The following is a 14,235-nucleotide window of genomic DNA, read 5'->3' on the forward strand; positions in this document are numbered from 1 at the left end:
CTCTGAGCTCGAAATCAGAAGGATAGGGATTGGTCAAAGTGACATTTTTTTAGAAGAAACGTGCCATGATTGGTTAGTTGCTTTATGACCCGCCCCTTCATAGCGAGAACGAACTGCAGAGCGGTGATATGAGAGTGAGGCCAGAGAGTGGAAGGAGAGAAGATTATGGAGCACTCTTACTTCAAGTAAGTTTACAAACGGTCGGTTCTTCTCACAAATGCATCATCAGACTTCAAAGGTCAAAATATAATAAAAAATGTCTAAATAAGCTCCACAGGTGTCAGGTGGGTTGCAGGAAGCCTGAAAACGTTTGAGACCCCCTCTTCAGGTAGGATAGTCAGTTGACTAACAATTTTCAGTTATAAAATGAACATTGGTGTTTGCATATACTATTAGCTATGACCAGCTGACATCTAAATGATTTGCTGACAAAATAATATATATTTTTTTAATTCCACATGCTATATAAATAATATGAAAAGGAAAACATTGGAAAAATTGGTGAGGGTAGTGAAGAGATTACAGAAGAGAAAAGTACTGGACTGTATGGAGCTGTCGTTATGGTTGTGTTTAATAGACTTACTGTCTGTTTAGTAGTGTTGTAATTGCTATAACATAACTGTAAAAGGAATATTTTTGGAAGGAAAAAAAAATTGGTGCATTATCCCACGTGACACAACCCTTGCAGTGGCGGAAGTGGCCTGACTGATTGGAAATCTCCCGGCCTGAATTTCTTTCCCAGTCCGGCCCTGACCCACGGCAACAAATTTAATTCTCTGCCAGGGTGGGTCTAGTTACCCTCCATAAGGCTCGAGGCTGGATTCTCCTAAAACTGGCCGGACCAATCACCATGAAGTGTAGAGTCAGAAGGCAGGCGTAACGAAGTGACGACAGAGGCATGACGATTCTGACAGAAACAACCGGCGCACAATGAACAGTTATCTTTGGACTCGGCTTTGGCCACAGCCCTTAAAGATTTGAAGCTAAAATTCAACTTGAAAGATAAACAAAGGACGGCACTGAAGTGTTACATTGAGAAGAAAGACGTATTTGGACTTATGCCGACGGGATATGGCAAATCCTTAATATACCAGTTGGCTCCGCTGGTTGGGAAGCTAATGGGACTTAGTCACAATCCGCTGGTGCTCTAGGAACTACGTCAGCCTATTCGTTGCACTGATTGGTTGTATACCTACCCAATTGCTGCAGAGGGATTTGATAGACAACTTTTTAGCCCGCCTCCCTCCCTGTCGAGAGTTCCTAGACCCTTGCGTCTTAAGACCTGGGTCTAGCGCGGCTAAGCTAGTAATGTGCTACACTTTGGATTATTTTCACATTTAAATAACATTGCAAAGGACTGTCTTCACCGCTGCTGTATTCTGGACATAGTGGGATGTATTTGTTGTTAAATTCACTGCTGTCTTTTCAACAGGACAGAAAATACTGAACTTAATGTATTATTTCTTTTCTTGTCTTTGTCTCTTCAGACTGAGTGGCTGTAATCTGTCAGAGAGAAGCTGTGGAGCTCTGTCCTCAGTCCTCAGCTCCCAGTCCTCCAGTGTGACAGAGCTGGACCTGACTAACAACAACCTGCAGGATTCAGGAGTGTAGAGTCTTTCTGCTGGACTGGAGAGTCCACACTGTAAACTGGAAGCTCTCAGGTCAGGACTCACACTTTGAAACTAAAAGAAAATAGAAGATTGATTCCTGATTTGCTTCAGAAGCATCAAATCTGCAGCAAAATGTATCTGAAAGACAAAGAAGAAAACATCCATCCAAGTGTTGTCCTTCAGGTTTGTGTTGTTTTGTGTGTGCAGGCTGTCAGGCTGTCTGGTCACAGAGGAAGGCTGTGCTTCTCTGGCCTCAGCTCTGAGCTTCAACACCTCAAATCTGAGAGAGCTGGACCTGAGCTACAACCATCCAGGAGACTCAGGAGAGAAGATGCTGAGAGCTAAAGTGGAGGATCCACACTGTAGACTGGAAACTCTCAGGTAACTATTAGCCTAGCTTAGCTCAAAGACAGGAAGCAGGGTGAACTGTTAGCCTAGCTTAGCTCAAAGACAAGAAGCATCGTAAACTGTTAGCTTAGCTCCATGAACAGAGGAAGCATCAATGAGTAAAGCTGAATAATGAGTGTAAACTGAGCTGGAACGTGATGAGCACAGGACAGGACTTTAGAGATGCTGCATTCAGGTGTCTGTGTCTCCATGTTGGACTGGTCCTTTATCAGTGGAACAGTGTGAGAGCCATGTAACGTCCATGTGTGCTGCTGAAAGAGTCTCTGCTGCTCTGACCGTCCTCCTCCTTTCAGGGTGACGCCTGCTGGAGTCCGATGGTTGACACCAGGTCTGAGGAAGTGTAAGTGTGTTTTAATGGATTGATGGAAACAAAGCAGCACATTCAAGCATCTTCAAAGTGTCACATCTCTGAGGTCATCATCAAAGCTTTAATACTGATCACATGATCCATCAATAACTGCAGCTGTGTTGTGTTTGTTCTCTCCATCAGATTCCTGTCAACTCACAGTCGACACAAACACAGTAAACGGATGACTGAAACTGTCTGATAACAGGAAGGTGACATGTGTGGAGGAGGATCAGTCATATCCTGATCATCCAGACAGATTTAACAACTGGCAGCTGCTGTGTAGAACTGGTCTGAGTGGTCGCTGTTACTGGGAGGTGGAGTGGAGAGGTGAGGTTCATACACACGTGGACAAAATTGTTGGTACCCCTCAGTTAAAGAAGGAAAAACCCACAATTCTCACTGAAATCACTTGAAACTCACAAAAGTAACAATAAATAAAAATTTATTGAAAATTAAATAATCAAAAACAGCCATTACTTTTGAATTGTTGATTAACATAATTATTTAAAAAAAACAAACTAATGAAATAGGGCTGGACAAAAATGATGGTACCCATAACTTAATATTTTGTTGCACAACCTTTTGAGGCAATCACTGCAATTAAACGATTTCTGTATTTGTCAATGAGCGTTCTGCAGCTGTCAACAGGTATTTTGGCCCACTCCTCATGAGCAAACAGCTCCAGTTGTCTCAGGTTTGATGGGTGTCTTCTCCAAATGGCATGTTTCAGCTCCTTCCACATATGTTCAATGGGATTCAGATCTGGGCTCATAGAAGGCCACTTTAGAATAGTCCAACGCTTTTCTCTCAGCCATTCTTGGGTGTTTTTGGCTGTGTGTTTTGGATCGTTGTCCTGTTGGAAGACCCATGACCTGCGACTGAGACCAAGCTTTCTGACACTAGGCAGCACATTTCTCTCCAGAATGCCTTGATAGTCTTCAGATTTCATCGTACCTTGCACACTTTCAAGACACCCTGTGCCAGATGCAGCAAAGCAGCCCCAAAACATTACTGAGCCTCCTCCATGTTTCACCGTAGGGACAGTGTTCTTTTCTTCGTATGCTTGGTTTTTGAGTCTATGAACATAGAGTTGATGTGCCTTACCAAAAAGCTCCAGTTTGGTCTCATCTGTCCAAAGGACATTCTCCCAGAAGCTTTGTGGCTTGTCAACATGCATTTTTGCAAATTCCAGTCTGGCTTTTTATGAGTTTTTTTCAGCAGTGGTGTCCTCCTTGGTCGTCTCCCATGAAGTCCACTTTGGCTCAAACAACGACGAATGGTGCGATCTGACACTGATGTACCTTGGCCTTGGAGTTCACCTTTAATTTCTTTGGAGGTTGCTCTGGGCTCTTTGGATACAATTCCAACGATCCGTCTCTTCAATTTGTCATCAATTTTCCTCTTGCGGCCACGTCCAGGGAGGTTGGCTACTGTCCCGTGGGTCTTGAACTTCTGAATAATATGAGCCACTGTTGTCACAGGAACTTCAAGCGTTTAGAGATGGTCTTATAGCCTTTACCTTTAAGATGTTTGTCTATCATTTTTTTTCGGATGTCCTGGGACAATTCTCTCCTTCGCTTTCTGTTGTCCATGTTCAGTGTGGTACACACCTTTTCACCAAACAGCAGGGTGACTACTTGTCTCCCTTTAAATAGGCAGACTGACTGATTATGAGTTTGGAAACACCTGTGATGTCAATTAAATGACACACCTGAGTTAATCATGTCACTCTGGTCAAATAGTTTTCAATCTTTTATAGAGGTACCATCATTTTTGTCCAGGCCTGTTTCATTAGTTTGTTTTTTAAATAATTATGTTAATCAACAATTCAAAAGTAATGGCTGTTTTTGATTATTTAATTTTCAATAAATTTTTATTTATTGTTACTTTTGTGAGTTTCAAGTGATTTCAGTGAGAATTGTGGGTTTTTCCTTCTTTAACTGAGGGGTACCAACAATTTTGTCCACGTGTGTATATCAGTGAGTTACAGAGGAATCAGAAGGAAAGGATACATTAATGACTGTATGTTTGGACGTAATGATCAGTCCTGGAGTCTGATCTGTTCTGATGATGGTTACTCTGTCAGACACAATAACATAGAAACATCCATCAGTTCCTCCTCAGTCTCTCACAGAGTTTCAGTTTATGTGGATGTTGATGCTGGAACTCTGTCCTTCTACAGAGTCTCCTCTGACTCTCTGATCCACCTCCACACCTTCAACACCACATTCACTCAACCTCTCTATCCTGGATTTGTGGTCTGGTTCTCGTCTGGTTCCTCAGTGTTTCTGCGTTGAGTTCAGTATCCAGAGTCACACCTGCAGCTGAGGGCTCCAGATAGTGTCAGTGCTCTCCCTCCCCTTGCCTTTTTCCTCTCTCCTCGGTGTGTGCAATGATTAGGCCGGAGGCAGCAGCACCCTAACCCTAACCCAGTCCACCACTACTGCAACCTTACACTGAGTTCCCACCTCCTGCTGTACATTCCAAGCTTAGCTTAGTTAAATCAGGTTCAGTGTACTTGCATTCCTTGCTTAGTGTCGAGCTTGTATTGGTGTATTCTTGTTCTTGCTTCTAATATCTCCAGATTTAGTATTTTATTCATTTTTGGCCCTTATTCAAAATGGTAAATGGTTGTATTTATATAGCACTTTTATCCAAAGTGCTTTACATGATACGTCACATTTACCCATTTACACACACTGATGGTGGAAGCTGCCATGCAAGGTGCTAACCATGACCCACCAGGAGCAATTAGGGGTTCGGTGTCTTGCTCAGGGACACCTCGACATGAGCACAACGGGCCAAGGATCAAACCGGCAACCTTCGAGTTACAACACGGCCACTCTACCCACTGAGCCATGCCGACCCATTCAGGTTCTATGGGATTTTGTATTCCTCGCTTGGAGTCAGGTTAGTGCCTGTGCATTCTTCTTCTTGGAGTATTTTTAGGTATTGTATATTGATTCCGATCAGCTGATTCCCTGAACCTGCCTAAGTATTACCTTCTGTGGGTTTATTCACTTCTAAACTGTTATCCCAGCTTTAGTTTCCTGCCTGCTCACTAGAGGGCTCATTGATTGTTCTGTCGCCTTCTGCGATAGTGTTTCTTGTTCTTACTTTTGCTTGTAGTTTGCCTGTAGCAATCTGTACTTCTGTTGTATGTATCTCTTCTGGAAAATAAAAACTTCTTATTTTACATTCTTTATCTCCATTCCTGCACCTGAGTCTCCTGAGGAACCGTAACAAACAGTGTTGAACAGATAGCTGAGTCTATCCATGACTCTGTCCCTCACAAACATGTTTTCACATTCATGGATTAAATGTGTTTCTTTGTCAAATCCTTCTAAATGATTCCTTGTAAACTTGTTCCTCTTTATCCTCACTAAGGTCATGGGGGGTGCTGGAGCCTATCTCAGCTGAAGGCAGGGGACACCCTGGACAGGTCACCAGTCTGTCACAGGGCTACATATACAGACACACAATCACACTCACATTCACACCTACGGACAATTTAGAGTAACCAATTAACCTCAGCATGTTTTTGGACTGTGGGAGGAAGTCGGAGTACCCGGAGAAAACCCACGCATGCACAGGGAGAACATGCAAACTCCATGCAGAAAGATCCCAGGCCGGGATTTGAACCGGGGATCTTCTTGCTGCAAGGAGAAAGTGCTAACCACTAGAGCACTAGGCAGCCTGAAATAGTTCAATGAATGTTATTATTCTCCATACTGGTGATGACTGTGGGGCTCTTTGTCAGAATGTTCCACAGATCTACAAACTGACTGAAGGATTTTCAGTAAAGCCAGATAACAGTAGTTTTTCTCTTGTTCTCTGCAGTTTCCATTCTATTCTGATGGACAAACTGGTTCTCCATGTTTCCATGTTGTCTTCTAGTGATGGGAGTTCCGGCTCTGTCGGCTCCAAAGATTCTCCTCAGATGTTTCTCGTGAAGCCAAATGAAGCTTTGTGAAGCACTGAAGCTCGTATTACTGGAAGCCTTTCAACACAGTCCTCTTTGGTGACATCTGGTGGCCAAAAGTATGAAGAGCAGTTTGGCTCTCCAACCTGAAATGAAGTGCTCCATTCTGGTTTCCTCTGCAGTGGAGTTGACAGCTTGTGTTTAACATCATGTGACAGGTGTGTCTGATCTCAGGCTGTCGTTGTGCTGCTGTGAACATGGATTTTATGGATGAAAAATTATCTCATGTTGACCTGATGAATAAATAATGTTGATGAATAAACTTTCCTTGTTTAACACATGTCATGGTGTGGGCTCCCTTTGTTGGGACTTTTTGATGTTTGTGAACACAATAGATAGAAAAACCTGATATATAATAAAGTAGAATATGATGTGATAATAACTTGGGAGTGTGATTGTGCTGTGAGGTTCCTGCCTCCACGTGCTTCTAATAATATAATAATAACTTTATTTCTATAGCAGCCTGAAGAACAGCGTTCACAAAGAGCTTTACAGTTAAAACATTCAACACAGAAAATCAAGCCGGATATAGGAGATGAGTTCTTTTAAACTATAATTTGTCAGACTAAAAGAGAAAATAATGATGGTATTGATAATATCTCAGCCCTGTTAGAAATAAAAAGCAACTCCACCTCCAGCAGCTGTAATCATCAGATGAGTAATGTGAAGCTACTGGTTCTTTCTGAGAACCAGAACATGACTTTATTTCCAGGAATATTCACAGTATCATCCAGAGAATCCACACATCTTTTACTGTTGTTGGCATCAACGCACCCCCAGTTCTCATCACATTTAATATGATGTAAAAATAAATGAATATCTGTGATTGTTCTTTTCCTGACATTTGATTTAACAATGAGGTGACTGTCACTGGAACATCCATAATATTAAGGATTAAAAACTCATTTATTCCAATACCTAGTGGTCTGTAAATATCCTTCAACTGGATTCATTCATTTACTGAGAAGTTATTATTTAGGTGTTTGGATGTTGGTTTGACAAACACATTTGATGACATTTCTCATCATTTTCTGACTGAATAATTAAAATGTAAAAATATATTAATAGTGTGTTTAAATGACTTCCTTCTTTCTTTCTCTCGTTTTCTTTCTTTATCTTGTTTTCTGTGAGACCAGAAGATTTCCATTGTGTTAAAGTGTCTTTAGGAAAATGAAGGATTTAAATGTTTGAACTAATAAATTAAAACCTGTAAACTATTAATAAATAATAAAATAAACTAAAGAGTTGAAATCAGAATTTATAGAACATGTCGGCTGCTGTGGAGGAGGAGTTTATTAACATTCATTTCATCTGATCACAGTCTGACACTGTGCGCGCGCTCTCCACCGCTCTGGACCAATCAGAGCTGCCTGCTCTCCTCTCCGGACCAATCGGAGCTGCCGCTGCTCCTCTGCTCTCCTTATAAGCTCACTGTTGCCGCTCAACCTCCACTTGTAGTTTTTCTATCGGAGCAGAGAGAACAGAGGAAGTAGAATGGCCAGAACCAAGCAGACCGCCCGGAAATCCACCGGAGGAAAAGCTCCCAGGAAGCAGCTGGCCACCAAGGCTGCCCGGAAGAGCGCCCCAGCCACCGGCGGCGTTAAGAAGCCTCACCGTTACCGGCCCGGTACCGTGGCTCTGAGAGAGATCCGTCGCTACCAGAAATCCACGGAGCTGCTCATCCGCAAGCTGCCCTTCCAGCGCCTCGTCAGAGAGATCGCTCAGGACTTCAAGACCGACCTGCGCTTCCAGAGCTCGGCCGTCATGGCTCTGCAGGAGGCCAGCGAGGCTTACCTGGTCGGCCTGTTCGAGGACACCAACCTGTGCGCCATCCACGCCAAGAGGGTCACCATCATGCCCAAAGACATCCAGCTGGCCCGCCGCATCCGTGGAGAGAGAGCTTAGACTCAAACACACTTTACCTCACACACCACGGCTCTTTTAAGAGCCACACATTTTCATTGAAGGAGCTCTACGTCCAATATGGTACATAATAATAATAACTTATTTTCATGTAGCTCTGAGACTGTGATAACATATGAGGTGCAATATTTTAGTCCTCACCTTCCACCTTTACAGTCATGTTGACCCTGAAATTCATTCTGTGTAGAAACTGCATCTCATCACATTTTCACTCTTTATATTCTTACTGTGCATCATGTGTTCATTCTGCCTATATCTCACAGCATTAGTACTCTTTACACTTTTTATAACGTTGTTTATCCTGGACATTTACATCAAATACAATATAAAATATTTTATCCACATCCATATATTAATTTCCTTCCTGTGCTGATTGCACTCTGTCCATAATGTTTATTCTGTATATAATGCACTTTACTGCTGCTTTTATTCCACTTCTGATTTGATGCTAAACTACATTTCAGTGTCTCACCACTTGTACTCTGTTCAGTGAGAATAAAGTTGAATCTAGTCTAGTGTACTTTGTTGTTTAGTTCAGCCTGAATCTGCTCTTTGTTTTCATGTTAGTTCTGTAACAGACACTCAGTTGAATCATGTTTCAGGACCGCCTGGCTACAGCAGCTCTCCTCTGATTGGACGATCACACGAACGCTGACTCTGACCAATCAGAGAGCAGCCTGTATCTATATAAAGCTGCAGTTTACTGAGCAAGAGACGCATTAGTTTGTACTGAGTAACAAGCTTTCACATCGCATCATGTCTGGACGTGGAAAAGGTATCGGAGGCAAGGCTAAAGCGAAGCCTAAGAGTCGCTCCTCCCGGGCAGGACTCCAGTTCCCGGTCGGTCGCGTCCACAGGCTGCTGAGGAAGGGCAACTATGCGGAGCGTGTGGGTGCCGGCGCCCCCGTCTACCTGGCGGCTGTGCTGGAGTACCTGACTGCTGAAATCCTGGAGCTGGCTGGAAACGCTGCCCGCGACAACAAGAAGACCCGCATCATCCCCCGTCACCTGCAGCTGGCTGTCCGCAACGACGAGGAACTCAACAAGCTGCTGGGCGGAGTCACCATCGCTCAGGGCGGCGTGCTGCCCAACATCCAGTCGGTGCTGCTGCCCAAGAAGACCGAGAAGACCGGCAAAGCCAAGTAAAGGATCCACATCCTGCAGAGAACCAACGGCTCTTTTCAGAGCCACACACTCCCAATGAGCGTCTGTCCCTTTTAATGAGTTATAGTATTTAACTGGGCTAAAAAATAAGTCCTTGGCAGAAGAGAAAAAATAAATAAAACTTTGTGCATCTCGTGTACAAAATAAGTCATTAAAATAGTCTCTTGGGTCAATGTAGTGGTGTTGCAGTGAAATTACCTTTTATAAGGATGGTGTAGTGCCCCTTGTATAGAAAAGAAATATAAAAATATTTGTGACGAGGGTGTCTGTCATTTCTTATTTCTGCAGTTGAGACTGAAGTCTGACCTGCCATTCAGATTCTTACTGAACTCCATTTATTTCTATAAACTGCATTTTTCAGAAAAATACTTTCTACCTGAATGTTCTTTAAAAATGAACACTAGTTCTCACATTAATATAGCACGTTTTTTTTTGTTTGTTTTTTTTTACATCAAAATCCAACTCAGTTAATGAACACATAAATGTGAAACAACACTCCTCAGATCAAGAACTCAGTCCTGGTCCGTTGAAATGGTCAACATCATTATTAAAGGCATAAATAATTAACACAATAATGGAATTATAAGATTACAGATGTTATTTAATATACAGTAGAAGAAAAACTATATTGTAATAATTGAATATGTGTTGCTGCTCTTAAACTATATAGTTATAAAGAAGAGAGGTAGTAATTAACTGATTTCAGAATATTAATAATACATCCATTTCCATCCTTATTTTCAATATATACAGGAGGCAGAAGGGAGAATTTGCAGACATATTTGGTATTATATTGAATAGAAGGTATCATGAAGGTATCTGAGCTGTAAACTGTGCCTTCTATGAAATAAATAGAACAATTCATAATATATATTTAGAATATTAAAAATAAAATATAAAATAAAATATAAATTTTGGTCGTTGTGAGAAAGGAAAACTGCTAATTGAAAGTCTATTACTGCCACTGCATCATTAATATATGTGTATTATTAATGAGATCAAACATTGAGCAGGTTTCAGGTAGTTTGGCACCGCCCACTGAGACTGTCTTACCTGTCCTCTATTACGTCCGCAGTTGAGAGATAAAGTCTTTGTGCGACTTCGTGCCGCTCAGACTCTCATCGAACTTGAGCGTCGGAAGAATCTCTATCAAGATGTCTGGCAGAGGAAAGGGAGGTAAAGGACTCGGTAAAGGAGGAGCCAAGCGGCACCGTAAAGTCCTCCGAGATAACATCCAGGGAATCACCAAACCCGCCATCCGTCGTCTGGCTCGCCGCTTTATATAGCGCTTTGTGCTAAAAGACAGTTTACAGTACAGAGAAAATAAAGAACAAAGCAACTTTAACATGCAAAGATAAAAAAAACAAGACTATAAAATCAAACCTTCACTGTACCTTGTGATGAATCAGTAGGCCGCCATTGTTTTTCACAGCTAGAAGGTGGGAGCTTTCGTTAAATGATGGTACAGCATCTCTGACCAAGCTTGAACGGCACACATCACATCACCTTCAAAATCAAAACGGAAAAAGAGGTCAAGAGGTTTTCTTCCTTCAAATTTCTTACAACCTTTCTTCAACAAAACTCCTATTTTGATGCATATCTGTTGATAATGAACCAAAACTGCTTAAACTGTGAATAACCTTGTTTGCAAACTATTCTACAGTCAGATGTTCAGTTGTCTGTATTTTTAAGTAAGTGGGTGGGTGTGACTCTGACACTATGTGACTTCCTCCTCAGAACGTCTTTGGGAAACCTACATGGAGTAAAAACAATAGACAAAAAAGTAAATAAGTCTGTACACAACAGCATATCTAAAAATAAATCATGCTACTAAATTAAGGACAAAGAACAGAAGTAGCCAATATTCTGGAGACCAAAGTTATTTAATTTGATCAGTATAACATTGTTTAGTAACATTTCAATTATGTGAGAGCAGTCCTAAAGAATTGCCTGAAATCCCAATCATAAAATGGGTTTGGAGGAAGAACATAGATGCTAATCTGGATATATACGAGTTAGGCTTTATAACTACTATTGGTAGTATTGGTGGTATTATTAGTAATGCGACTACTAGTAGCAGTAGTAATACAGCAACTACTGCTGCTGATACTGTCACTGCTACTACAACTTGTAATACTATTACACATGCTGACACTTCTACTACTCTAACAGCTATTTATACTACTACTGCTGCTTGAACTTTTGGTGTTGGAGCCTATTTCTATTAATTGATGATTGATTGTTTGAATTGTTTTGATCATTTGGCTGGTTGTGATTATGATTAACTGCTCACCTGCCTCCTACTTGTTGAGCCATCCCACTCCCTTGATTAAGGGAGAGCGATCAGCTGTCACTTGGAGGGCTCTGCTTTTTGTGTTGAAGGAGTGAGGAGTGAGACAGTTTATCAACCACTAAAAGGACGTTATTTTTGTATTTTTGGAAAGTCAACAACGGAGAATACTTGTGTTTACGTAAATAAAACGTGTTTTTGAATCATAATAGATCTCCGCATGTGCTTATTAAATTAGTGAGTCGTAAACCTCCTCCTCAAAAGACGAACCGGACAGTTTTGGACGTCTTGTTTTTTGAAAGCAACAGCAGCCATAACATTTGGTATTACTATTACTGCTGCGTGTACTTTTAGTATTACTACTACTACTGCTTGTACAGCTGTACTACAGCTACTAATAATCGTCTGGTGTTTGGTTGTCCGGCTGTTAGCTTGCGTTCGTGTTTTGCTAGCGGCTAACTGGTTAGCTCTCATAGACTCTGAACAAGATTTAACAATGAAAAAGAACCAAAAAAAATTCTTACCTATGGAATGTTATTCCAAGTTTTCTTGTCTCCAACGTTCGACGTAGTGTGCAATTAAATGCAGCGCAATGAGCCGGCATTGTTTAAAATGCCGTAAAATGCAGAAGGGGCCAGAACGAGGGGGGGTCCGTGACGTCACTTTCCTGCGCCACTTGAGAACGCATTTGCATTTGAATTATGAGACACTTTTTGCAGGGGAACACGAAAATGCAAAAGCATTTCTGAGTTTGCTTTTGCTTTTTCATTTAGTCACAGAATGAGCAGTGCTGAAGAAGAAAATGAAATTGCATTTTGGAATATTGCTTTTTCATTTTAGTTTTGAGTCAAAAAGTGCAGCCATGACTTTGAAATGCAAAAGCATTTCTGCTAATGCTTTTGAATTTGAGTTTTGAGTCACATTCGCTTCCATAATTTATTGATTGAATGAGCGAAAGATAGCCTATTTATCGGATTAAACACCCAAGAGGAGGCCGAAGAGGCGCGCTGAAAGTAGGTATATAAAATGACCAGCAGGTGTCCCCATTCCTTAATGTTGCCACCAACCATCCCCTATCAGGCAATTAATACATTGATCTGGGTTAATGTGATCTGGGTTAATGTGATCTGGGTTAATGGCAGGGTGTGCGCTCAAAAAAAGGCTTTAGTTTGGAGATACCCCTACCCAGTTAAAACAACACACCACCATGTTTTTAATATCCAGTAAATGTGCCACATTCATTTAAGGTGGCAAATACGTGTTTATTATTAATATTATCATTATTATTATTATTATTATTATTATGTTGCTGTTGTTATTTGCTTTAATTTAGGCTATCCTTATATCTTGAAAAAGCCTGTCCAATTAGGAGTGAGGTGGGGGAAAGAAGCCCAGAGTTTCATAATGGTCACTCAAAAGTTGATACCTGCTCAACGTAACTAGAAAGTCAAACTCAGTTTTAAAATGCACTATAATATAAACTCATGCAAACATAACAGTCTAGTGAATGTGGATTCTGCGCTGTTTGTCGATGGTGAATGTTTAATGGGGGGAGATCTGGGATAGGCAGATCCAGTTGCTTTGGTTTGGTTTACAGGAGTACTTCTGTACTTTTGTTTTATTCATTGGGAGAGCATAAATACAAATGGGGTTTCATCTTAGATGTGATATACTTTAGTATGTGATATAATAAATATATTATATCTATCAGATGACACACAACTTTACATCTCCTCTGACCCCACAGCCCCACTCCCTCCTAACTCCCTCATCGCCTGTCTCCAGAATTTCCTCAAGCTCAACGGAAACAAAACTGAGGCCTTGCTCATCGGCTCCAAGTCCACACTCCCCAACGTCCACATAACCCCAACATCCCCCATCATTATGGACAATATCCCAGTCTCCCTCTGTCATCAGGTGAAGAGTCTTGGACTTATACTGGACAGCGCTTGCTCCGCACATCCATAACATCACCCGGACAGCCTTCTTTCACCCTCGAAACATCTCAAGACTCTGCCCCTCACTCACCCAATCAAGTACCGAAACCCTGGTCCCCTCATTTGTCACCTCTCGCATTGATTACTGAAACGCCCTCCTTCCCAGACTCCCAGCCAAACTCACTAACATCCACAACTTGGTCACACACATCATCACCTGCACCAAATCCTCTGGACTGCTGATCCTCACACCCATTCTCATCCAACTCCACTAGCTCCTGTACACTACCGTATCCCCTACAAGATCCTCCTCCTCATCTACAAGGCCTTCCACCACCAGGCCCCCACTTACATCTCTGATCTCCTAGAAGAGTACAATCCACCCCGTCCCCTCCGCTCCACATCCACTGGACCACTCTCTACCCCCACACCATGTCTGCAATCCCTGGGTGCTCAGGTTTTCAGTGGCTCAGCCCCAAAGCTTTGGAACTCTCTCCCAACATTCAAAACCCACCTCAGAACCTACCTCTTTCAGCAGTCATTGTCATTATAACTTCACTCTCCCCTGTTTT

At 41.9% G+C, this 14,235-nt stretch overlaps 3 protein-coding genes and 1 long non-coding RNA gene across 4 annotated transcripts in view; 3 read left to right on the top strand and 1 right to left on the bottom strand.

Moving 5' to 3' along the window:
- LOC110971967 (histone H2B-like) overlaps nt 1-14,235 on the bottom strand; it is a 106,787-nt gene that overhangs the window by 25,757 nt on the left and 66,795 nt on the right. The gene's annotated exons all lie outside the window — the stretch shown is intronic.
- On the top strand, nt 1,490-2,708 carry LOC127530688 (uncharacterized). Its single transcript, XR_007937364.1, has 4 exons — nt 1,490-1,661; nt 1,818-1,991; nt 2,312-2,358; nt 2,509-2,708. It is a non-coding gene; the product is annotated as an uncharacterized LOC127530688 (long non-coding RNA).
- Nucleotides 7,684-8,783, top strand: LOC127530669 (histone H3). Its single transcript, XM_051938036.1, has one exon. The coding sequence runs from the start codon at nt 7,844-7,846 to the stop codon at nt 8,252-8,254; it is 411 nt and encodes a 136-aa protein (XP_051793996.1). The 5' UTR covers nt 7,684-7,843; the 3' UTR covers nt 8,255-8,783.
- LOC127530675 (histone H2A-like) lies at nt 8,980-9,852 on the top strand. The gene has a single exon (XM_051938044.1). It carries the CDS (start codon nt 9,029-9,031, stop codon nt 9,416-9,418), a length of 390 nt encoding a protein of 129 aa, XP_051794004.1. The 5' UTR covers nt 8,980-9,028; the 3' UTR covers nt 9,419-9,852.

The sequence above is a fragment of the Acanthochromis polyacanthus genome, chromosome 17, assembly GCF_021347895.1.
Source record: "Acanthochromis polyacanthus isolate Apoly-LR-REF ecotype Palm Island chromosome 17, KAUST_Apoly_ChrSc, whole genome shotgun sequence".
NCBI lineage: Eukaryota > Metazoa > Chordata > Actinopteri > Pomacentridae > Acanthochromis > Acanthochromis polyacanthus.

Coding starts and splice junctions, on each gene's coding strand:
- LOC127530675 (XM_051938044.1), top strand. CDS start 9,029: ATGTCTGGACGTGGAAAAGGTATCGGAGGCAAGGCTAAAGCGAAGCCT.
- LOC127530669 (XM_051938036.1), top strand. CDS start 7,844: ATGGCCAGAACCAAGCAGACCGCCCGGAAATCCACCGGAGGAAAAGCT.